Here is a 27273-nt window from a genome sequence, read left to right as displayed (position 1 = left end):
TTTCAGTGTATAATGCCTTTGTACAAATACAAAGAGATCCATTGGAAAATTGTTGACATATTTTAGCAAAAACAATAGAAACAGAAGATTAAACTAAAAATACCTTTTAAACCATTACAAACCACCAAATTAAACCATTAAAACCAGTGCATTTTAACGGTTTCAAGCGTGTTTTGGGACATATTCAATTATGATTTATTGGTTTTAATATTCCCCCAATAGAAAAGAAAACAAATTAGCAGAAGAGACTCAGGGGATCCATTTAAACCAATATTGAATTCATTGAATTTTTTACAGCATTTTCAGCAGGGATATTAGACAGATGTTAGCAAACATTAGCAAAGCAGCTGATGTAGCACTTTTGTTGCAGCTACGTTTCAGACTTTTCAACGACTGCTAACAACAAGAGACTAATGCTAGTTTAAAGTAACTAAACAGACACAAAATAAGGGTTTAGAATAATTTGCCAAATTGTTAGCAAACGTTAGCAAAGCAGTTAATAAATATTGTATCTTTCTCACAAAATGTTAGAAAAATAGCAGCTTTGTTGTATCTTAATATGTCCTACAATGTCTTTAGAAAAAACACACACCATGAGGCACTTGTTGACATACAGCAAGAATTCAGAGCTAAAGCTAGGGGATATTAGCAAAGCAGCTTGAGAAGCAGCTTAGTTTTAAATTCCTTCGGACAAATAAAAAGAAACCTAATTTGCACAATGTTTTTGTGTAATTTTTGTTCTCAGCTGCGTGAGTTTAATTCATGAGTACCTCCCTTAATATTACAAGAGCACAAAGTGTGACAGCGACACACTCCAGCCTTGTAATATATTATGAATTAAAGTCTCTTTCTTAAATGTTGCTGATAAAAGGTGTGACTTTTTAGCAGTGAGAGTCTCCTGCTGAGTGTTGACCCAGTTTCCAAGGTAATATACCAACTCAAGCGTATCTCTCTCAGAGTCAGTTTACATCAGCTCTTAAAAAAGATCTTTTCTGCATTTTCAGAGCATCATTAGAGCGCTGTGAGACCTATAGTGTGTTTGTTTGTGCTTGATTAGCATGGTATAGTTACATTTTGTGTCGTACCTTTCAGCTGAGCTGTCCGGCTCTATAAAGCGGATAAGAGGAGGTGCGGAGAGCGTTTCTGTGGCAAATATTCCTCCTTGTAGTTGAACCCCAAAGCCATTGAGAGGGTCGCCTCTGAGAGTGACCTCACTGGACTCTGTGTGGACTATCTGACCTCCGGGACCCACCGAACTTGAGGCTAAAGACACAGCTAAACAGAGAGAAGAGTCATAAATTAAAAAAATAAAATAAAAAATCTGCTGTGTTGTTAGTTTAGCAACATGCTAACTGTACAGATAACAAAAACTTAATCTGATAGAATAAAAATACAAATTTAACTAAAAATACATTGTTAATGCGATATTTTTGAGTGTTAATTATTGTGCCTAGGGTGATGTGTTGACTGTAGAGTTAAAGTACACTAGTATAAGTAAAAAAGGATTATTGATGCCAAATTTGGGAATTCTATTATTACCTACAATGGTGCTTTTAGCTTAGCAACATGCTAACGACAGCTTGATATTTGCTGACAATTCATTGACATTAACAACATGTTATCTGTTTATTTTTATAAGATTTGAATCTATCAATTAGACAATCTATAAAATAGTTAGTTGTTAGCTTCCCAACATGCTAACAGCTAACTCTATAGGTGAACTGATTTAAGGTTAAAAAGACAATCTAATATACCTTAATCTAATACATTTCTGATATATATATATATATATATATATATATATATATATATATATATATATATATATATATATATATATATATATATATAAATAAAAATTGTAATTTAAATTTTGATATTACTGTAATTAAATTTTGACAGATTTCCTTCCGGAACTTCGATTAATGTATTGCACCTATAGTATATTGCTAATAGAAATAATAATAATAATAATAATAATAATAATAATAATAATAATAATAATAATGATGATGATGATGATGATGATGATGATGATAATAATAATAATAAGTTGAAACAAACAGAAGCTACATTTGGTGGTTAACACATAAATAATAATGTTCCCAAAATTAATCTTTCAAAATTAGTTAAAGCTTAGCAATTAGCCAACATTTTAACATGCTATCTATCTATCTATCTATCTATCTATCTATCTATCTATCTATCTATCTATCTATCTATCTATCTATCTATCTATCTATCTATCTATCCATCCATCCATCCATCCATCCATCCATCCATCCATCCATCCATCCATCCATCCATCCATCCATCCATCCATCCATCTATCTATCTATCTGTGTAACTTCATTTATGAGACTTTGTTTCATCCAAGACTGTCGAATAGCAAATAAGACAAACTGTAAACCATCCCAGTCACCTACAGGAGCTCTTGTGCTCTTTCTTCCTCTGTCGTCTCTTTAGCATGGAGTTGCGCGGGCTCATTGGCGGAGCGGCCCGGGGCAGCGTGCTGGAACCCTGGCTGGTCATGCCCGATGTGGTGGTGGACCCAGGAGAGAAGTTAGAGCAGACTACCGCTGGGGAAGAAGTGAGAGAGAAAAAAATCAGGCAGTGCAACTCCGCATTAAAAATGTAAAATAATGGCAGTGATCCAAAAGACTGAGCGGCTTGCTGCAGGTTAATGATCCATATTCTACCGGTCCCTTGCTAGTCTTTGCAGATCCATCCGCTCCTCTAAGCATTTGTTATTTAAGGGGACGTTTTATTCAATTTGGAGGCTGCCTCTGGGAGGTGGACGTCTGGGTTAAGAACAATTTTCAGTATTAATGAAATGCCATTTTACATGTAAATGATGGATGACTAACTAAAGAGGGTTTCTGCACAAAACTAGTATGGAAAGCTGTTTAAACATATGAGACGTCCTAGTACCTATTTTCCTGCTACTAGTGGTTATTTTTTAAAAATATCAATATGCTTTTCATCAATACTTATTCATTAAATGCTAATCCTTAGTTATTACATATGTAATATGCATTTAATGAAGTACTGATAGAAAAGTACTCATTTATTTGAATACATATTAAATAGACATTTTCTTCTTCCATGTTACTATATACTTTAGTAGTATTTATTAGATACTATTACCCAATAATTATCTACTAATTTAGTAGTTTAATGTCAGGGTTCTGCCACTTTGGTCTTGTAAATTCTTGTTTTGGTGGCAGAGCTCTGACACTACTCAATGTCTGGTCCTGTTTCTGTCCCTGTGTGCGCGCGCGCCGTCGTGGGTGTACGCAGAGTGTGCGCGCTGCCACATGATGTGGCCGCGCACGCTCTGCGTCCCTCAGACGCGCGCGCTCTTGTACTAGTGTTTGTGTTTGTTCTGTCAGCAGCGCGCTGCTTTATTCTCGGCGCCTCCGTCTAGTTGGTTTCAGTTTTGGTTGGCGCTGAGATGAAGCATGCGCGTTGCTTATGTGTGAGCGCACGGTAAGGTATTTATCTATCGTGTGCTCGTGTCTTGCGTCTCTTGTCAAAGCACGTGGCTTGGTGTTTACATTGTGGTCACGTGCTTTTGTCGTGTGCTTCAGTGTTGCGTTATGTGAGCGCATGTGTCATGCGCTCTCCCGTCTATTGTCTAGTCCCACCCTCCTTGTTTACCCATTATTAGTTAATTGTGTTCACCTGTCAATTTACTTTTTTGCTTTATAATCCCCCTCATGTTTTCAGTCCTTTGTGAGTTCGTCGTCGAAAGTTTCCTGTCCTGTTGTGTCTAGCCCTGTCTTGTCCAGCCAGTCAAGTTTGTTTGTTCATTTATTTGTTTTATTAGAGTTTTTCCCCCTCGGGGTTGTTTGTTTTGCCTTTTTGTTTTCATTTTTATAATTAAATAAAAACCCATTATTGCTGCACCTGAGTCCTCGATCCTTTTCCCCTCACCGACCGTGACAGTACGAACTCACCAAAACAGAGGACTCAGCAGAAAATGGGTATCTTCCTTTTCCCATCTCCCTCTTCTCGTCCCTCTGCATGCCAGCAGAAGGAGCGTTTAGGCAGACTCCTTTCACTCCATCAAGGGGTATCTACAGTAAAGGAGTTTGCATACCAGTTCATCTACGCTGCAGAGGGGCTTGAATCTACAAACACTGCACTGAAGGAGGCGTTCAACGCTGGACTCAACAGCCCCCTTCAGGCCTGGGAGATGGGAATGCTGGGGATTTTAACATTCTGGCAGTTTGTGAGTTATGTCTACCACAGCCAGGGAAATGGTGGCCTGCCTCCACTTGGTCCACCGCCCCTCCCACTTACAGATTGCCAAATCCCCAGTCCTCCGATGACCCACCAACGGAGACGGAGGAGGAAGAACGGGTCAGCCTCACCTGTCGCCCACCCAGAGGTGACTGAACCTGCTGCAGCCCTTTCAGTTACCATCCTGGCTGCAGCATCACTTACTGAGGCACCCGCATCAGACACTGCACCAGTCCTGCAGGCAGTGGAGTATACTGCAGTGTCTGAAGAGGTGGCCAGCTTCCCGCCACCCAGACCAAGGAAGCGTCGGAGGAGAAAGGGCTCCTCCACCACAACGGCTCCAGCCCCAGAGCGCCCTCCAGTGTCGGCTCCAGCCCCTGAGCGCCCTCCAGTGTCGGCTCCAGCCCCTGAGCGCCCTCCAGTGTCGGCTCCAGCCCCTGAGCGCCCTCCAGTGTCGGCTCCAGCCCCTGAGCGCCCCTCAGTGCCGGTCCCAGTCCGGCTCCTCGCCCTGCCGGCGCCACCCAGACGTCTAGCCCTGCCGGCACCAGCCCGGCTCCTCGCCCTGCCGGCGCCACCCAGACGTCTTGCCCTGCCGGCCCCAGCCCGGCTCCTCGCCCTGCCGGCATCAACCAGACGTCTAGCCCTGCCGGCACCAGCCCGGCTCCTCGCCCTGCCGTCGCCACCCAGACATCTTGCCCTGCCGGCCCCAGCCCGGCTCCTTGCTCTGCCGGCATCAGCCCGGCTCCTTGCCCTGCCGGCGCCACCCAGACGTCTCGCCCTGCCGGCGCCACCCAGACGTCTCGCCCTGCCGGCGCCACCCAGACGTCTCGCCCTGCCGGCGCCACCCAGACGTCTCGCCCTGCCGGCGCCACCCAGACGTCTCGCCCTGCCGGCGCCACCCAGACGTCTCGCCCTGCCGGCGCCACCCAGACGTCTCGCCCTGCCGGCGCCACCCAGACGTCTCGCCCAGCCGGCCCCAGCCCGGCCCCTTGCCCAGCCGGCCCCAGCTCGGCTCCCTGCCCTGCCGGCACCACCCAGACGTCTTGCCCTGCCGGCACCACCCAGACGTCTTGCCCTGCCGGCCCCAGCCCGGCTCCTTGCCCAGCCGGCTTCAGCCCGGCTCCTTGCCCTGCCGGCACCACCTAGACGTCTAGCCCTGCCGGCCCCAGCCCGGCTCCTTGCCCTGCAGGCACCTACCAGACGTCTAGCCCTGCCGGCCCCAGCCCGGCTCCTTGCCCTGCCGGCCCCAACCAGACGTCTTGCCCTGCCGGCCCCAGCCCGGCTCTTTTCCCTGCCGGCTCCCCTCTGGTCTCCTGCCCTGCCGGCTCCCCTCTGGTCTCCAGCCCAGCCGGCTCCCCACAGGCCTCCAGCCCAGCCGGCTCCCCACCGACCTCCTGCCTTGTCTCCCCTGATAGACTCTCCCTGGGTCGTCCCTCCTGCTCCTCCCTGGTGTTCCCTCCCTGCACCCTGGACGGACCCTCCGGCTCCACCCTGGCTCCCTGCCGGGGCCCCCGACCCACTGAATCCACCCTGGACTGTCCCTCCTGATCCTCCCTGGTCTTGCCCTCCCATCCCTCCCTTGTTTGTCTTGAAGGGAGGGAAGCCAAGCCAGACCCAACATGTCGTCTTGCCTGTTCACCTCCCTGTCTTGTGTCTGTTGATGTTGCCTGTTTTGTTGTCTTGTAGTGTTTCTTGTCTGTCTTGTACCTTGTTGGATGTTCCCTTTAGGGACGCCAGGTGGCTTCCCTTTTGGGGGGGGCTAGTGTCAGGGTTCTGCCACTTTGGTCTTGTAAATTCTTGTTTTGGTGGCAGAGCTCTGACACTACTCAATGTCTGGTCCTGTTTCTGTCCCTGTGTGCGCGCGCGCCGTCGTGGGTGTACGCAGAGTGTGCGCGCTGCCACATGATGTGGCCGCGCACGCTCTGCGTCCCTCAGACGCGCGCGCTCTTGTACTAGTGTTTGTGTTTGTTCTGTCAGCAGCGCGCTGCTTTATTCTCGGCGCCTCCGTCTAGTTGGTTTCAGTTTTGGTTGGCGCTGAGATGAAGCATGCGCGTTGCTTATGTGTGAGCGCACGGTAAGGTATTTATCTATCGTGTGCTCGTGTCTTGCGTCTCTTGTCAAAGCACGTGGCTTGGTGTTTACATTGTGGTCACGTGCTTTTGTCGTGTGCTTCAGTGTTGCGTTATGTGAGCGCATGGCTTGTATTGTCTCTCTGTGTCATGCGCTCTCCCGTCTATTGTCTAGTCCCACCCTCCTTGTTTACCCATTATTAGTTAATTGTGTTCACCTGTCAATTTACTTTTTTGCTTTATAATCCCCCTCATGTTTTCAGTCCTTTGTGAGTTCGTCGTCGAAAGTTTCCTGTCCTGTTGTGTCTAGCCCTGTCTTGTCCAGCCAGTCAAGTTTGTTTGTTCATTTATTTGTTTTATTAGAGTTTTTCCCCCTCGGGGTTGTTTGTTTTGCCTTTTTGTTTTCATTTTTATAATTAAATAAAAACCCATTATTGCTGCACCTGAGTCCTCGCTCCTTTTCCCCTCACCGACCGTGACAGTTAATTGTTTATTTTAGTATTGATAACGGTAAAAAAAAAAAAAAAAAAAAAAAAAAAAAAAAAATATATATATATATATATATATATATATATATATATATATATATATATATATATATATATATATATTAATAGACAGACAGACATAGTCTGACAGTAGACAGGGTGGATCCATCATGAAGAGATTTTTGGTGGATCCATCATGAAGAGATTTTTGCCTATCCAAATTTTAGAAACAACAAATAATAACTTGTCTTCTAGTTGATCATTTGGTATTAGAAGTGGCTTACATGAAAGGCAAAGGCCTCTAGATTACGCTTATTTTAACAAAATAAAATAATGATTTGTATTTATTTTTTTAAGACTGTAAAGTCTGTCTTTGCTATGACAAAAATCTTGTCATTTAACAGAAATAATGAACAGTATTAATTATAAAGTCAAGGTGCAGTGGAAAAAGAATTAATATTGTGGATGACTCCTTTTTCATCTAACCCCAGACATGGTTTATAAAGTTCATATCTGGTGACTGGGCTGGCCAATCCTGGAGCACCTTGACCGCCTTTGCTTTCAGGAACTTTGATGTGGAGGCTGAAGTATGAGAAGGAGCATCAAACATGACTGATTTCTTTGAGAATCTTGGGTCCATGCAGGTTCCAATAAGTCTTCTGTAGTATTTGTGATGATTGGGATGCCATTCAGCAGATGATTTATCTGAAAAATCTACCTTCTACCCCTTTTCTAAATGATCAACTAGAAGTCAAGTTATTATTTGTTGCTCTTACAACTGGGATTGACGACAAGACTTTTGTCAGGTAGTGCATGTATCCCAGTTGTGACGAGTACATACTTTTTTTTAATATACTAGTGGTTATCTATAGCATTTTGCTAACACAAATTAGCATGTTTTTACAATGCCAGGATTAATTTTTATACATTCCACTAGAATTAATTTGCATGTCTCTAGCATGTTTTTGGCATGTTGCTAGACTGAGTATGTAAATGTTTTCACCCCCTCAAAGAAGCCTCTAAGATTTTTATTTTTTTTTACAAATTCGACAGTCTGTTTTCTGAAAACTGTAATTCAGATCAATTACAAAAGATATAGCCAAAATCTTCAGCACTATCTGAAGGTCTGAGCCATGGTTGGTGGCTGTAGGCTGAAAGTTGTAGGAAGAGAAGCAATTAGAAATTCCTTTTTTTTTTTTTTTTTTTGTAAATTATGATTTTAGTATGTTCAGGGACTGTTTTTTTTTTACAAAATCTTTGCAAAAATGTGCCTAAAAGACCTTAAAGTGCTGGATCCTAAAGTCCTGGATATCTAACTATACAGGAAGTAGTTTAATAGTTAAATAGTGCCTGGAAAATGTAAGTGTGACCGCAAATTTTCAGTGGTTATTGCCAGTACAAATTAGCCAAATTAACTTCACATCTTAAAATTATGTGCAAGATTGTATTTACATAATATATGCATACATAAATATTTTATACAAAATGCTCATGCATATATTTGAATGCACAAAAAATATACACAGTACACAGCACTACTTATAATGAAATAAAAACAGCATTTTACACTGTAGTTACATTTGCAGTAATCCTGAGAGCTGGAAGGGTTGCTGGAAGCAGATGTCCACGTCGATGTCTTACAATGACCAGGATGTTGAGAATGGCAGTAGTTCACACAGGGGTCCCAGCAGTGAGGGTGGTCACTTTTCTGAACTTTCACTGAACACATGACATAAAAATATATCAGAAAATGACAAAATGATATTCAAAAGCAATATGAACACTCAATATTGCTCCCACCACATGCTGCTAAAAGGAATTAGCATGTTGATGACATTAATGTTTCTAACATATTTAATGACACAAAATATCATAAAAATGTATACACTTTCAATATTATTTTCATTAATACATGTTTGGACATCATATGAAGTCTTGAGGATCTGTTGAAGATGCATTTGTGCCTCTAATACTGATCTGTGGGAAATGAATGTGCATGCAAAAACAATGAAGAAGCTCATTAGCAAACAGGCTAATAAAGTCCTGCTGCTAGCGGCGGGCCGTGTAATTGAGTGCCTCTGTGAACGTGCATGTGCTTGTTCTCATTTGTTCTGCAGGACCGCAGCAGTATCTCCAAGCAATCATAATGCAGTGCTGTAGGTCTGACAGTAGCAGAAGAATGACTTAAAAAAAAAAAAAAAAACACAGTTATTTTAATGTGATATATTAAACAGGCAAAATAATGCGTTATAAGGAAGAGATTCACAAAGGGACTTGCCTCAGGACTGGATATCAAATGGCAATGATTTGCAGAGCAGCATAAAATATTCTTAATTAATTTCTAATTAAATAGCTTTTAACTGTGACTTCATTTTTTACATCTTATGTTGTGTAGTTATGTTTCTCTAATGTATCTCACTACTGTGAAATTATATCTTGTTGTCAACAGCACCTAAATTTTTCTGGAAATACATACAACACAATTTATATAAAATGTAAACTAAAAGGATTCTTTACCCTCATATACATCACAATACATGTGTATTTGGACATGCTAGATATATTTTAGCTACCCATTGTTGGTCATTAGCATAGATTATTGATTAACAAGATTTATCAAAATACTATAGTAACTTAAGATGAATTTTCCAGAACAGAAGAAAAATTAATAAGGCGAAAGCCCTTGAGTAACACAACATTCATCAACTTAGCTTTAACTTTAGCTTTAGCTTTTAAAAATAAACCATAAGAAGCTTAAAAAAACACTGTTCAATGTGTGTGTGTGTTTGTGTGTGTAACTACATATTAAGTTTTAATGAAGTCATCAGATCCTTTTTTTTTGTACAGTAAATCTTTTCTAAGTTACTAAACGGACCTTTAAACTCATACACATGCAATGCGATGCTACATATTAGCATTCTGTTAGCATCATGTTTGTGTTTTTGCCACACATTATGTGACAAGGCCATTAGAAATGCCACTTTCTGACAGATTTCTCCCCAAGCCAGGTTAAATACTACTATCTGAGCAGCAATGAGGCATATTTCTAGCATTTGAGCGGTAAATCCCTCTTCCTTGTGGCTTATGCTAAGCTCGTCTGCTACGTCTCTTGATGCGGGAATTGAGAACACCAGGAATGATGGCGGTAAAGTCTGATGTGACGGAAGCTTAATTCGAGTAAGGAGATTACAATACTGCTTTTTTAAAACCACGTCTTTCACGTAAAATACAAACTGAACAAGTATGGGACTGGAGATGTTGTTAAAATGTGGTAAAATCGGACATACTGTATAAATAAAAAAGTTTTAATCTGAACTTCTACTGAAAGATTGCTGTTTAATTTAAATTGCATCACAGCCAGATAGTCGCTAGTTGGAGCTTCGGCTGGGTCAGTTGGCATTTCTGTGTGGAGTTTGCATGTTCTCTCCGTGTTTGTGTGAGTTTCCTGCAGGTGCTCTGGTTTCCCCCACAGTCCAAAGACATGTATAAGTGAATTGGGTATGCTAAAATTGGCCATAGTGTATGTGTATGAATGAGTGTGTATGGATGTTTCCCAAGAGATGGGTTGTGGCTGGAAGGGCATTTGCTGTGTAAAACTTTTCCTGGATAAGTTGGTGGATCATTCTGCTGTGGCGACCCCACATTAATAAAGGGACTAAGCCGAAAAGAAAATGAAAGAATGAATTTTCACATTTTTACTTTTTATATGAAATACAAAATTAGGTCACAGAGATGTCAATAAATGCATAATTTGATAATTTATTAATTTGAAATTAATAATATCATAATATGACACTGAAAATAATAATAACTGAAAAAATAAATAAATAAAATAATAATGGTAATAATAATAATAATAATAATAATAATAATAATAATAGAAGCTTATTTTAATAATATAATAATGTAAAATATGTAAAAAAAAAGTTTTTACATTTCAAAATGTAAATGTAAAACTATGCATACTTAACAGCTAAACAAAAATATATCCTTAAAAAAATAAAATAAAAAATAAGAACTTTAAAATTGTAAAGAGTTTCAATTGTAAAGAGTTAGTACAATGGAGATGAGGATCCAGCAGCTTTAGAATGAATAGTCAGGCAGGCAATGGCCAAAACAGGAGCAAACAGGTAATCTAAAGCCTAGTTAGAAAAGCAGGTGAATGGTAGGGACAGGTAAAAAAACAACATAAAACAATAAACAAAGCAAAGGTCAAAAAACACCGTAGGCAGGACAAGGAAACAACCTGAAATCCTCTCTTACAGATAAACAAGACTCAGCAAAGAGTGTGTGTATGTGAATGAGATGTCTTTGTAGTCCTAGTAATGAGTCCAATATAAGCTTGTGTATGTGTAATCAGGGTGTGTGTGTGTGTGTGTGTGTGTGAGGTGCATGATGGGAGTTGTAGTTCATTAAAGTGGCACATGTGTAGTTCTCCAGTGATCCGCACAGGCTATTTCGTTGGTGATTGTGACAGAAATGTAGCAAAAATTCAAGTATAAATTCAATATAAATGTGTACACATTTAAATTATTTTATCACATTACATGGTATTTTACATTTTAGGTAATATTTTAATTTATTTATTTATTTAACTTTTAAATTGTTAGTTTATTTATTTTGTTCCTCCCTTTTTATAGTGATTTTATTTTGATGCAAACAATAAATCGTAAGCATCAATTCAATAGCTTTCTACCTAAAATCGGCATTTTGAGAGCTGTTTCAAAAAACAAAACATTGTCTATCTAGTATGCAAATGCATCAAAATAAATTTTCTCTTCACCCTCACATCAAATCCCAAGACTGAAATCTCAGAGACCTCAAATAAACTGCTACCCAAACACGCTTTTGCATATCCTCCCCAAACAAGGTCATCTCCAACGGTAGCATATATAACATCTGAATCAGTAATGTAGGAGTGACACAGCGAAAACATCAAACTCCATTTATTTCCTGGGTCAGGTTTCTCTATATTATTGACTTGGGCTCCGCAAGTGGGTGGCAATTCATGATTGAAGTCCTGCCGGGTTCAATAGATCACATTCACAAATATATTTTTCCATCATTACTGCCTTTCTTGGCATGGCAGGAATGACCTATATATCATATTTCAATATTTCAGCATGACAGATCAGATGCCGGAAACGAATTCATTTTACTTGTTCATATGCATCAGGGATGTTTGTTCTTGTGCCCAAAAATATGAACTTGGGTGAATGATTTTATGATTTTATGCATTAAATTGAAGAGGTCAGTGCAATTTTATTACATAGCAACATATTGCAGATTGAAATCGATGGGTATCAAAGTTCTTTTAGACAATTGAGGAGACAGAAATAGCTAGAACTTTAAGATTCAGAATCAATGTGAATATGCAATAAATTAATTAAGTAATTAAATAAAATAAAAATTATATATATATATATATATATATATATATATATATATATATATATATATATATATATATATATATATATATATATATATAGGTTAAAACAGGTATTTGAAGATTCAGCATCAATATGTAAAAGTGAGTTTAGTAATATATATTTAAAAACAAGCAATTGAAGCTACGACAAAGGTTAAAAAGGCAGAACTATAATTAAACAAATAATAATAATAATAATAATAATAATAATAATAATAATAATAATAATAATATGACTAAAACAAGCATTTGAAGTTTATTAAAAAAGTTACAATGTAAAAAATAAATTAATATTCATTCATGCATTAATTTTCTTTTCAGCTTAATACCTTTATAAATCAGGGGTCAACACAGGGGAACGAACCACCAACTTATCCAACATATGTTTTACGCAGTGGATGCCCTTCCAGTTGCAACCCCTCATTGAGAAATACACATACACTTTCATTCACACAACCACTGATTTACAATGGACAATGTAGCTTATTCACCCATAGCTAATTCCGCAAATTTTTTCTGCAGAATTCTACAGATTTCCGCAGATTTTTAGCCTATCATTAATTCTGTTCATTTTCTTGAGTAAATATGTATAAATCTATATTTATTCAGTCTTTAAATTAGTTACAGTGATATTATTGTCTAATATGAAAATGTTCATCTGATTTTGGCATAATTCAGTTTGTACAGTAATATTTTTTGTCTTTTCGTAGAGATATTATATGAGAGACTTTCTTTGTTTACCAAATGAAGTGAATCTAATTGGATTTGCATTTTAAACATTAAATACAAGTTAAGAAGATATTATTTTTTATTTTACATATTAAGGTTTTAGTTATGATACTCACAAAATAATTCAGCAGAAATCTGCAGATTTTTACCAAAATTCTTTGGACTTGTGTGGGAAACCGGAGCACCCAGAGAAAACCCAAATGAACACGAAGAGAACATGCAAACCCCACACAGAAATGCCAACAGACCCAGCCAAGGCTCCAACCAGCAAACTTCTTGCTGTGAGGCGACAGCTCTACCCACTGCACCACCGTGCCGCCCATAAGATAAAATAAATAATAATAATAATAACAACAACACCAATACTATGACTTATACAAGCATTTAATGTTTAGATAAAGATTTAAAAGTAACAATAAAATAACTAATAATAATAATAATATGACTAACACAACTTTTGAAGTTAGACACAGGTTAAAAAGGTAAAATATATAATAAAATAACTAATAATAATAATAATAATAATAATAATGATAATAATAATGGGATTGTGGGTAGCACAATTGCCTTTCAGCAAGATTGCTGGTTCGAGCCTCGGCTGGGTTAGCTGGCATTGCTGTGTGGAGTTTGCATGTTCTCCTTATGTTTGTGTAGGTTTGCATGTTATTATAGTTTAAAGTGTATGTACCAAGTTCTTTGAAGTGTGATTTTTGTAGCAATATTATATTCATTTATCTATAGATTAGCGAACCATTTATATATATATATAAAAACATAAATACATTAATAATGACACAACAAAAACAGAATAATTGAAATCACTTTCAGAATGATTTGCAATGTTGTTTTGGCTAATATAGTTATTATTATAGTCATAATAACAGTTATTGTTCTTGTGAATGCTAATATATTTAGCAATGGTGGTGTGTATGCATATATAGCTACCATGGGTGTGAATGCTACTCTTACTCTTTCTATGCTAACATATTATTTTCTTTGTGGATGCTAACAATCATTTATGGTGTGGATATTGACATCGTTATGCTTTTAACACTAATATTGTTGGTTTTGATGCTAGCACTTTTTTTGTTTGTTTTATAATTATTCTAGTGGACACTAATCTATCGTTGTAGATACTACAATGTGAATGCCATTATATTATTGTTATGCTTACAATTATTTCAGTGGACTTCAATATTAATATTATATATTTAATATATTAATATTTGGTGTTGACTAGTTATTTAAATAAACTTGCCTTGCCTTGCCTATTGTTGGTCTCAATGCTAACATAGTTATTGGATTCTACGCTAATATATGTATTGTTAGTGTGGATACTGTCCTTGTTGGTGCGAATGTTAATAGTTATTATTTTTTTATGCAAAAATACTTGCTGGTTTCAGTGATAACATTTATTTTTAGTGTAGACTGGTAATATAGTCATTGTTCAAGTAGACACTAATATAGTGTTGTTTTAGACACTTTAGTGTACATTGATATAGTTATGGTCATGCTAGTTTTTCTTATACATATAATTTGTTTTGACATCTGTGTGCACTATTACAGTTATTAGCCAATAAATTTACTAGATAGTTTCTGCTTTAATGAAGATAGTCGTCAATAGTGTTGTCAATAACTAATATAGTTATTGCATAGCTTTATATTTATTGTTTTTGGTGTGAACAAACTTGGTATATATATTTTTTAACTTATTTTATAACCTTTCTTGTTTTTTGTAGTCTCATTTTAAGTTGTGATAAACAAATTTTATGGTTATTTAAATAAAACGGTAAATGATTACAGGAATCACTCAAAACCTTCTTAATAGACTTTTTCCGGGGGATGCAGTGGCCATTCTCCCTGTTTATTCTACAGGAGCTCCTAATAGTCTTGCTAATTATAGCAATATAAACTTCACATGTATCTTTGGATGCCCAAATTAGGATGAGACAACATGGATGCTGATGTTGTTCTGTCATCTCGTTTAATTAGATTCTCATTCTGCTTGATTTAATGATGAAGACCTGCTCACCCTATGAAGCCAGCAGACTGTAGCCCAATATCAAACCAAGACATGCCGGACAAAAACTGTGATTATTTATTTGCACCCCTTTTATATGCGAAGGCAGAAAACGAACAGTGTGGACCATATTGTGCTAAAAGTTTGTCAATTAATACACATTGTTATTTATATACACTAATATAAATCACTGGACTGTTTTGCCTCTTAAAGAAATAAACCAATGAGGTATTACCATTAAGTGTGTAAACCATAGACGGTAAAAGATATGGTCGTAGTTTCTGTGATGTTACACATAGGTTTCTGCAGAGCGTAAATGAAGCTACATGTAGGCGTGACCAACCGTTGTCATTTTGTTTGCGCATCATCGCAACCACTGGAGATGACCAAAAAAGGTCAAAGAGGCGGAGCGTCAGAGGAGCTACAAACGCCTGCTAGCATTTTGCTTAGACAGAGTTTTCTTTGGGAGAAACGCTTAATACTTAATTACCTGCGATTCATTTGTGTTCTGACCACATGTTCTTGGTTGTACGCTATATCAATAAAGTGTTTAGTCTTTTAACCCCCTGGGATCGAAGACCCAGTGTCATCAAACTGCTGATATGAACTTAAATGACACTTTCAGTTTTGATCGTACAGATAAGGTCAATACATCAATCGAATCTGTTATGTGTCTACTTTTTGTTATGTACACTGACAACAACAACAACCGTGTGTGCTTTTGCAAAATAAAGAATACAAACAGTGTGGGCATTCTATCTTTTCTCTCTCTGTGAACTGCTTTTAGATGCGCATCAGTAAAATGCGCTGAAACTTTGCGGAAACAAAACATACAGACACGCGACATGCATCTCTAGAAAGCTTAAAGTGTCTAGTTTTTAAATGCAGCTATGCATGTTGAAAACAAACATTGCTTGATGAAGTAACCAGTATCAAATCAACGCTATAGGTGCGTTTGACATGAAACACAGCTGCAGCCGGTGATCAACGAGATTAGCCGAGCACAGGCGGGGGCGGAGTTGAAAACGGAGCCGTCAAGCCGGACAGCAGGACACTTCGGGGCTCAAAGTTGTTGCCGTCATGATGACCGATCACATGGCGCCATCATTTTTAATTTTTATTTATAACAACAAAAACAGAATACAGTCTCTACAAACTATAGTTCCTTTTTAAACAATAATTATGATTAAAATATATAACAAATGCATAAGAGAAATAAGGGGAAATGAGAGGTTAATATAAATATAAAAACGAACAGGTCTATTAAATACAAAGCAATAAGCATAAATTCTAGGAGTTTAAATATCACTCTTTAGGCCAATACTTCTTCTTTGAATGTGCTAAAAAGGGTTTACATTAATGTACATTTATAGATATAAAACTTTCCAATGTAAAACACAAAACGGATGTTTTGATTAAATTTTAATAAATAAGATTATTTTGGATAATGAAAGCATTTTTAAAAAAAAAGCACTTTAATCCAAAAAGATTGAACAAAAGGTAAAATAAGTGAGCTACACTTTAAGCTGATGTTTCCCAGAAAGAGCAGGTATAAATGGCTAGACAGGACATAAAATATATATTTATATTATAATCATAAAATCATTTTATAATTATTTAATACAATAGTTCTTTAACTTAATTTGTTAAGAAAGCTTTAGGGTGGCAGGATCAATGATGATCATTATTTTATTTGTCTGTCTGTAAGACATATTTGTCTGTCTGTAAGACATATTTGAGTTCATATATAGGTTATTCACTAAAATATATAATTTAATTCGTTCGTCGAGCTGAATGCGGTAAATAGTCTGTATAAAAAAGGTGAAAATAAACAATCCAACAATTGTTTATTGTTTGCACAGTCTGTGCAAACAATCCAGCCTTTATAACCAGATTATTTAACAAAAGATGATACTGTAGTAAAATATTTGTAGTTTTTGAATAAGCAAGATGTGTACAGGATAGAGAGGGGATGAAAAGGGAATTGTTTGTTTTGAAATTTTTGAATCGTAAGTTCAAAACCCGAAATACACGTGTTTGTTGTCATGTGGTGAACTCGGCCAATCGTGTAATATCGGTGTCGTCATCAGAGCTCCTGCAGCCGCTCTTCAGAAGCTGCACGGTCTGTATCAGCCGTCTGATCTCGGAACGCTATCGCGGTACTTTGATGCCACATGTGACAGTCACATGGCGTCAGTGCAGCATCAATCCGGACAAGATTTCTAACCAGCATGCACCACTTTAAGACAGATTTCGATCAATCTGCCCAGCGCTGCATGAAGTCGAACGCACTTTTTGTCTAGTTTCTCAGTCTGATCTCATCAGTTTTAATGCGACCACGCCCACAAGGCATTGTCATTACAAGCGTATGCATGAGACGCGTGCAGACTGTGGTCAGAAAAACATGTCACTAAAATGAAAAGAAACTCAGCAAATATTTAACAAAGATGATGATTTATGATATCTATGTAAAGCTTGATATGTCTACCTATGCAATAACCAATTTAAGTCTAAAACAAATCATCTCTTTTTATGTAATCCGTATAAAAGTAAGGACTGGATGGATTCTCCTATATCGCCTCAGTACAGCACTCAGTAAGCATGCTATTCATATGTAAATTTCCAGATGTGAAAACAACAGTGGTAAAGCACCAGTGGCAAAGAGAGCTAAAACAGATAAGAAGTGCTCCGAGTTTGCTCAGTAATGAGAGTGATGTTGGTCTGTGTCATGCCGACAAACTATTAGATGAAGATGTAGCCTTCAACTTCACAAAAATGTGCAAAAGTGGACCAAAATAAAACAATCCTGCATCTGTCAGTCTCCGCTGATGTCAAGAAGAAGGCCAGGGGTTACAGTGAAGTACTGCCTTTTTTTCCTGGGCTCCTCCCCATCACAAGAGACCTGTCTGCAAGGCTACATTTAAGTGTCCTTTGTAAGTTTATTCTTTAAATAATTTCTGTGAATATTGAATGAGAGGATGATAACTTGCACCAAAGCTGTTGTGATGTGTGCAACTGTTTAAAACTTTGGTGTGCTCCCTTTTTCTTGCGTGAAATTGTGACTGGAAACGTGTTATGTCTTGTATCAAAAATGAGGCCAATACTGTCCTTTTACAAGTTTAATAAACATCTGCCATTCTCACTCAACAGAACACACATGTACATGGCAGCACACTTCTACCTCTCTTCTTCTAATTCTCTCTACTAAATCCCACTGTCCTGTAATGACATCTAGTGGAACATAATTGAACAACACCACATATTCCCCGGTTAGTTAAAGATTCAAACTAGAAGTTAAGAATAACAGAATTGAAACAATAAGAACCCTTCAGTCAAGAAGCATCAGGAGCAAAATAAGAACAGAATATAACAAGTAACAATGTCACTGTATATTCACTTTTAACAACACAGCAACCTAATGAATCTCAGGAGTGCATTTCACTGTTTATGAAACATAGTCTGTCAGCCAAGCTGGTTTTCTACTCTGGCGTTTCTCAAGAGGAACAATTTCAGAAGTTCCAGAGCTTTCAGACAAGGAAGCATGAGAAGACTGGCCATGTTCAGTGTTAGTGTGTCCGCTTCCCTTTGCTGCTGCATCTGGCACAGAAGCGAGACAGGAGGCATGCCACTTCTTACCATCTTCCAAAAGGTAAGTATAAGGGCCAACCTTTTCCTTTACCTCCACAGGAGAAGTGAACTTTGGGTGAGCTTTCATCACATGCATTGGTTTTTTAATCCGCACTTTATCCCCTTTTTTGAAAGAAGTAGGACGGACATGACTTGCTTGATCAAATCGTGATTTCATGTGATCCTGCCGTGCCATTACACGCTTTCGAAGGAGCACAGGATCAACAACAGCAGGTGGCGGAGCCAGAACGTTCAGACTAGTACGCATCTTTCGGCCGTGGAGCAACTCAAAAGGAGACACGCCAGTGATGGCGTGAGGTGTAGCTCTATACACTTGTAGAAAGTCAGTAACAGATGTCTTCCACGAAACCGACTGGAGAATGGCCGACTGAATCGTACTTTTGAGCACTCTATGAAAGCGCTCAATAGCTCCATTGGCAGCAGGGTGATAATTTGCAGTACGAATATGCAAAATTTGTCTCTCCTTCAAAAATGCACTGAATTCCGGTGAAGTGAATTGAGGACCATTATCGGTCACAATGGTTGTTGGATTGCCATGCCGACTGAAGACAGTGCTCAGAAATGAAGTAACCTGTTTGGTAGTCACAGATGCAGTAAAAGCGACCTCAGGCCACTTACTATAATAGTCAATGAGTGTTATAACATATCGACAGTCCCAGACAGCCGTCTCAAAAGGGCCGACAATATCGATTGCCAACTTCTCCCAAGGTGCAGAAGGCAATGGAACAGGCTGTAGTGGAACACGAGAAACCTTAGCAGTCTTATCCAAGGAAAGGCATAATTGGCAAGCAGCGATTTTGTCCATGACACTTATGTCCATTTTTGGCCACCAGTAGATTTCTCGTAAGCGCTGCTTCGTTCGCACTATTCCCTGATGGCCTTCATGTGCAATACGAACCAGGGAGTCACGCAACGTTCCCGGAACTATCAGACGAGCTCCCCTAAAGACAAATTCAGCTTGTACACTGAGCTCATTCCTGAGTTTGTAGTATGGTCGCAGAACAGGATCCAAGGCAGAAAGCGAAGCGGGCCAGCCACAGCTAATTTGTGTGCGTAGTGCCGAGAGCTCAGGGCAAGAAGCAGAGGCAGCAGCAAACTCCTCCTTGGATATAGCGGTTAGGGCTGTAGACACCAGAGCAACAAATTCGGGTTCAGAATCTGATGTTGAACCTTTGAGAGGCAGAGGCAAACGAGACAAACAATCTGCAGTGTAGTTTTCAGAACCAGCCCGATATTCAACTGAATAGTCAAAACATAGTAACCGAGCGGCCCACCGTGCTATTCGCATGCCAGCACGATCAGTTCCTTTTGTGGTCAGCAATGTGGTCAGAGCCTGATGATCAGTCCGTAGAATAAATCTGCGGCCCCATAAGTATGTCCTCCATTTCTCAACTGCCCACACGCAAGCCAGGGCCTCCTTTTCCACAGTGGAGTATTTCTGTTCTGCAGTCGAAAGTGTTCTGGAAGCGAAAGCAATGGTGCGCTCCTGTCCATCAGGGTCTATTTGCGAGAAGACAGCACCCAGTCCATAAGCAGACGCATCCGTGGAAATGACCACCTGCCACTCAGGGTGAAACAGTGCAAGAGCAGGACTGTTAACAAGCAACTTTTTTACCTCTGATAAGCTGTTTTGCGCCTCCTCAGACCAGCAGAATCCATTCTCAGCTTTTAGACATGCACGCAGAGGCACCACTACTGAAGCAAAGTTGGGAATGAATTTATTATACCAAGACAAAAGTCCTAGCAATGAACGCAACTGAACAGCATCTGATGGCTCAGGCGCATCGAGTATCGCAGACAGGTGCTCTTGGTCCACATGAATACCCTGCGCAGTCACATTGTGGCCCAGAAACCTCAAGCCCTGTTTTCTGAATTGGCATTTAGAGTCGTTCAGCTGCAATCCAGCATCTTTAAGGCGCTGTAGAACATTCTGTAGTGCAACGTCATGCTCCTGTACAGTACGTCCCCAGACTATGATGTCATCGAGGTAATTTGCAACATTCTGAAGTCCATCCAGGATAACTGCCATCATTTTTTGAAAAGCAGAAGGGGCCGAAGCCAAACCATACGGCACCCGTTTGAACCTGAAAAGTCCTTCATGCGTAATAAACGCAGTGATATCACGGCTGTCTTTATGAAGAGGTACTTGATGATACGCACTCTCTAAATCAATGGTTGAAAATGTAGTGGCACCTTGCAGTAGCGTCATCATCTCCTCCATGTGTGGTAAAGGATAACTATCCACTATGATCGCTTTGTTGGGCCCTCTCAAATCCACACACATCCGTATCCCGCCTGTTTTCTTTTGTACCACCACAATTGGGGATACCCATGGAGAAGAATCAATCTTTTCAATAACATCCGCCTCTGTGAGACGCCGTAATTCTGTAGAAACAGCATCTCTCACTGAAAAAGGTAAACGGCGAAGTTTACATCTGACTGGAGGCACAGAGTCAGAGACAGTAACCTTGTGTGTGAAATTTTTCACACAGCCCAACGTGACATTCTTCAACGGAGGAGACGACAGAGTGCACACAGAAGCAACATGAGAGGGCGATATCACTTTGTGTCCATCAAATTGGAGTTTCAGTCCCTTAATTAAATCCATGCCCATCAAAGCAGTGCCATTTTCGACAATAAAGAAGTCTGCCGGGCATGTGAGACCAAACTTGGACACAGTAGAATGTAAGCAACCCAAGACAGAGATTGGTTCCTTTAAATACGTGGTCAACCGGGCAGTAGGAGCTTGTAATGGTACAGTGGCGAAATGCATGTCATACCAGTGTTTTGGCAAGATGGATACTGAAGAACCTGAGTCTACTGTAAGCTGTAAAGTCACAGGTTGAGCAGATGGTGCATTTACAGTCACATCACAGAGTAAGCGGTCATTTGAATTAGACAGATGAAGAACATAGACCTCCGGTAACTCCACTGATTGTACTGAATGTGTAGGAACAGATCGACATACACGAGCAAAATGTCCAATCTTGTTGCAGTTCTTACACTTAGCAGATGCAGCAGGGCAGGTTCGTGCATTCGCAAGATGCTTGTCCGAGCCACAGCGAAAACATGTCCGTGGAGCAGGCTGTTTTGATGAAGTACAAGTCTTTTGTTTAATTTTTGTACGTTGTCGTCCAGACGAAGGAACATTGTGCACAGCTTGTACAGTTGCAGACTGGCTGGCTGAGATTGATTTAGCTTGTGCATCAGCGGCCTCTAGCTGCGTAGCAATAGTAATGGCAGTATCAAGCGTCAGGTTAGACTCCAGCAGTAATCTCTCCCGAATGCGATGATTTGCAATATTCTCCACGAGCTGATCTCGTAGCATATCCTCCAATGTGTCAGCGAATTCACAAGTAGTAGCCAAGTCCCTTAAAGCAGCAATGTATTGCACAACTGTCTCGTCATGAGCCTGTGCACGTTTCCTGAAAGCATGTCTTTCCACCACCACATTTCTCTTTGGCAGAAAATGTTGTTCCAGAGCCTTAATGGCATCTTCCAGATTGTCACCGGTAGCAGGCAAAGTATAAAACAGTCTTTGACCTTCTGTTCCAAGACAGTGAAGTAGTAAAGCCCGTTTCCTTGCTTCTGGCCAGGATTCCCCCGTAGCGTTAATGACGAGCAAGTAATTCCGAAACATTTTTAGCCATGTCGGTAACGGTATCACGGGCTCACCAGGACAAGGCAAAAAAGGAGTTGGAAAGGGAGCGCTCACTGAAGCCATCTGCGAAGATTCATGCGAACATCCTCGTCGCCAATTTTGTTATGTCTTGTATCAAAAATGAGGCCAATACTGTCCTTTTACAAGTTTAATAAACATCTGCCATTCTCACTCAACAGAACACACATGTACATGGCAGCACACTTCTACCTCTCTTCTTCTAATTCTCTCTACTAAATCCCACTGTCCTGTAATGACATCTAGTGGAACATAATTGAACAACACCACAAAACGCAACTCATGTGATCAGTTCTCTATCAAATAGACTAGACAAAAAGTTATGCTCATGCACCAGAAAGGCCTTGCTGCTTTCAAGAACTCCCGCACAGGAGGCTTTCGCTTTGACCATTCTTTGAACAGAATATTAATTGGCTTAACATGGCTTAACCGTGTGTGTGTGCGTGTGTTTGTGTGTCAGGCCCGTGCAGAGACTGTCCAAAGCAGGCACTTGCACACATAGGGCTCAACCTGTGCAGAGCACATGCCCTTTTTTAGTCTTGGATAGAAAGTGCCCTTCCAAAATGATCAAAAGTGCCCCCGCGACACACACCTTTCCCCCCTACCGCCAGTATCAGTAGGCGCGCGACAACACCGCTCTTGAGTGCGTGCGCTCCTCACCCCCCCGCTTTACAGTACACGAGCAACAACACCGCTGATCACAACGCGCGCGACAACAACGCTCATCAGTACGCGCGCGACAACACCGCTCTTCGGTACGTGCGCGACAACGATGACGACAACAACAACAACAACAACAAACACAACAACCCACCTACCTCCACCCCCCGCGCTCTTCAAATAAATTATCCTGCACATGCCCTTTGGACAGCCTCTGCACGGGCCTGGTCCAAAGGGCATGTGCATGATACATTTTTTGAAGAGGGTTGGTGGGGTTGGGGGGGGGTTCTGATCAGCGGTGTTGTCGCGCGCGTACTCGAGAGCGGTGTTGTCGCGCGCCTACCGAAGGGCGGGAGGGGGTTTATCGCAGGGCACTTTTTATCATTTTGGAAGGGCACTTTCTATCCAAGACTAAAAAGGGCATGTGTACTGCACAGGTTGAGCCCTATGTGTGCAATTGCCTGGTGTGTGTGTGTTTGTGATCATCCTTTCATTATCGCACATGGTGTGTTTTTCACCTGCTTTCTTTTGCTCACAGTTATTTTTGTTAATATGGATTAATTATCATTCTTTAAAATAACATTGCTCTAATATGAGATTACCAAAACCCAAAACCCGCCAAAACTCAGAATCTTATTGTTATCAATCAATCTTTATAGATACTATTCCATATATTTATGATGTATTGTTTTTTTGTTTTGTTTGGTTGTTTTACCAATTTAAGCTGTTTGACAAAGTTAAAATAATATGTTGCAGTTCTGCATGTTTTTTTAACTTATTTATGAACTATTTATGGACAAAGTTTAAGAAATATATAATTGATTTGAAGAATATCGTGTTCCTGGACTTCACTGAGTTCAAGTAATAGTTTAATGTATAAAAATTGTGAAGGAACTTGACTGTTGATGTCTTAAATAATAATGTCAAATAACAAACATTTCTCAAAATGGATCTATCTCGTTTTGCAACAAAACTTTTCATTTACAAATAACTTTTTCAGTAGATTTGCTACATTGCCACCTAAAAATTATAAGGTTCTATCTGCGTTCTGAATGATTTGAGATATTGAGCTTCAAAGTTTTTGCAATCCATATAGCAAACAGCATGTGTGTAACAGTTCTCTTTCATACAATAAAATGACAGGGAGCCTAAGGGTTCTCTAAATGTAAATTATCAAAGTTCTTTTACATTTGCAAATTGGAGTAAAAAAACACGGTAAATGCAGATAGAACCTTCTCTTTCTGAGAATATATATAAGTTGGTGCTGTAACAATATGTTGATGCTTGAGAAAGTTACAATTTTGCTTTCTATAACATTTATTTCATGTTTTAGGATGAATATTTTTTCTTGTTTAAATTAAGCATGCAAGGCTGAGTTAAATATTTTTTTCCAGTGCAGCTGTTAATTTTATAATTAATATGTTAATACTTATTAAATTGTATGCTTTACATGAATTATTGAATTATAATTGACAATGACCAAATGAGTTTAATAAACACTGAAAATTTATTCACTTGCTATATGTAAACAATTAAATATATTTCACATTTAATATATACATTTTTTAACATTCATCTCTTTTTCAACAATGTAAAATGTAACATTTTATCTCAATGTCGGTGACATATACGATCGCCTCACAATAAGAAGGTCGCTGGTTCAAGCCTCAGCTGGGTCAGTTGGCATTTCTGTGTGGAGTTTGCTTGTTCTCTCCGTGTTCGGTCCAAATATAAGTCCAAATACATGCGGTACAGGTGAATTGGGTAAGCTAAAATTAGCCATAGTGTATGTCTGTGATTGAGTGTGTATGGGTGTTTCCCAAATATGGATTACAGCAGGAAGGTCATCCACTGCGTAAAACATATGCTGGATAAGTTGGCAGTTCATTCTGCTGTGGTGATCCCAGATTAATAAAGAGACTAAGCCGAAAAGAACATGAATAAATGAATGAATCTCAATGACAAGAAATGCTTCTACATCATCAGATTGGCATCTCAATTCTGTGTGATGTGGCATTATTTAGCTGTCTCTGATTTTGTGTGATTTTGTCTTTCTGGTGTTTCCCGTTGTCAATGGAGCAGTCAATCGAAATGACAATAAAGCTGATCCTGATTGGTCCTCATGCGTACATTAAAAATGCTGATTGGCTCACAAAAAGAACCTAATAGAGCCAAGCTAGAGTTCGACTTTGTTGATAAAACCTTTTTGTTTTTTAAATAAAATTCTTAAAATGTAAACAACTTATATATATATATATATATAAAAAAACATCACATGATGTAAAAAAGTTGTCATTTAATAAGAATATGTCAATAACTCAATTTTGACAAAAATGTCAGATAGAACCTTATAATTCTAAAGTGACGATATGTAAGTTTAAAGGGTCACACTTTACAATATGGTTCATTAGTTAATGTTAATTAATGCATTTACTAGCATGAACAAACAATGAACAATACATTTACTACAGTATTTGTTCATGTTAGTTAACGAAAATACAGTTGCTCATTGTGAGTTCATGTTAACTCAGTGCATTAACTAATGTTAACAAGCAAGAGTTTGGATGTTAATAATGCATTAGTAAATGTTCAATTACGATTAATAAATGCTGTACAAGTGTTGTTCATAATTAGTTCATGTTACTAAATGCATTAACTAATGAACCTTATTGTAAAGTGTTACCGTTTAAAGTTTGCTGAGTTTTATAGAGTGTACTGACTCTCACAAGTGTATCTCCAGTTATTTTGTGTGATTAATATATTTTAAATAAACTGTAAACAATTAAGTATATAAACTTTTCCCTTTTTCCCTCTTGAAACTCTTCCCTCTTAGTCACATACCTGTCAGATGGCTCATTATGCAGATCTTCTCAGGTGTGACTCACTGCATAGTAATGATAGTTCAAGCCTTCTCGCATAGACCACTTTTGCTCAAAAAATGACTTAGAAATTCTAATTCATTATTTTATTTTCTGTGAGCAAGTAAACAATATGATTCTCACATCATTTTAAAGCAAAAACACTAGACTTCATGATCCAGTCCTGAAAAGTTGTGCACAATTGTTCTCTGTGTGTTTCACGGCCTTGTTTCAATGACTTCAACATTTTAGTTTGTCACTAACCATGCATAAACGTTTCATTCTTAAAAACACAAACACATACAAACATTCTGCTTTGGTATTATTGTAGCCCAGCTTTTGCTGTTTACCACACTTTAGCAATGTACTGTATATGTTTTTAAGAGACTGAAAACAACACAAATGTCAGTGCATGTCAAAACGTCTCCATAGCCCCAAAACACCCTCAGACCCCAGAGGGTTAAAAACACTGTTGTAATACATTGAGCCACTAAACATTTTTCTTATAACACTCACCTGGAAAACGGAGGTAAATTGAATGATTTGTGAGCACGATTAAGTGCACACAGCATGCCATTATATCTGATATTTGTAAGAAATAATTCCAAAAGGGAATGTGTAAAGCCACATAAAACAAAACAAAAATACGTATTTGCTGAGCCGGAATTAGCTGAGGTGACAAGACAGCGAGAAGCGAGACCTAGCTGTCACTCAAGTGGCCACACCCTTAATTATAAAAATTAAATGCCCCCCCCACAGTTGTCATAAAGAGAAATATTAGCTATATGCACCAAATCCATCTTTTGTACCACGCTGTAGACATGTTTTTATCTGCTGTAAAATTGGCCAATTTACTTTTGCAGTCAGAGAACATCTGGCTTTCTAGAAGCCAGTCCCCAAAGGTGAGTTGATTAATTGCAGTTTCAGTTACTTCCGTACTGGCTGAGGGAAAGCGGGAGGTTGCCGCTTGGTGTAAACATGAGTTTCTAATTTCACTAGGGGATTGACAAAAATTCTCAGACGTTAATACTATAGGTACTAAACTTGGGTCAGACCTTATTACCAGTTACTGTATTAAAATGTACACGTATCCTAGAAACCACCCAGAACACCCTAAACAACTACTCATAAAACTTTAGCAACAACTGTGCAACCAGCCTTAATAGCTATTCAACAAATACACAAATCACAATAGAAATGACAATGCAACTATTTATAGCACATTAGCAACCACACAACAACCACCCAAAACACAATTGAAAATTAACCACCATACAACACCAGCTGCTTCACCTAAAGTCTTGTATAATTACCTAGCAACCTTCCATAACACTATAGAAACTAATTGACAACACCCTCACAACCACCGAGAGCACCCTACAACTGCCTAGCTACAACTTATCACCCTACAGGCATCAAACAACCATCCAGAGTGCCTCATGGCAC

At 39.1% G+C, this 27273-nt stretch overlaps 1 protein-coding gene across 7 annotated transcripts in view; it reads right to left on the bottom strand.

Moving 5' to 3' along the window:
• Positions 1-27273, bottom strand: part of grip2b (glutamate receptor interacting protein 2b) — a 396185-nt gene that overhangs the window by 54944 nt on the left and 313968 nt on the right. For all 7 annotated transcript variants that reach the window (XM_087304607.1, XM_087304608.1, XM_087304605.1 and 4 more), the window contains exons 10-12: positions 8381-8521; positions 2427-2579; positions 1086-1275 (exon numbers count right to left, since the gene is read on the bottom strand). In XM_087304607.1, coding sequence (XP_087160733.1) covers positions 1086-1275; positions 2427-2579; positions 8381-8521 — 484 coding nt within the window. The remainder of the gene's footprint in view (positions 1-1085; positions 1276-2426; positions 2580-8380; positions 8522-27273) is intronic.

The sequence above is a fragment of the Danio rerio genome, chromosome 22, assembly GCF_052040795.2.
Source record: "Danio rerio strain M-AB ecotype USA chromosome 22, GRCz13ab, whole genome shotgun sequence".
In the NCBI taxonomy this organism is placed as follows: domain Eukaryota; kingdom Metazoa; phylum Chordata; class Actinopteri; order Cypriniformes; family Danionidae; genus Danio; species Danio rerio.
This window is presented reverse-complemented; position numbering and strand designations above follow the sequence as displayed.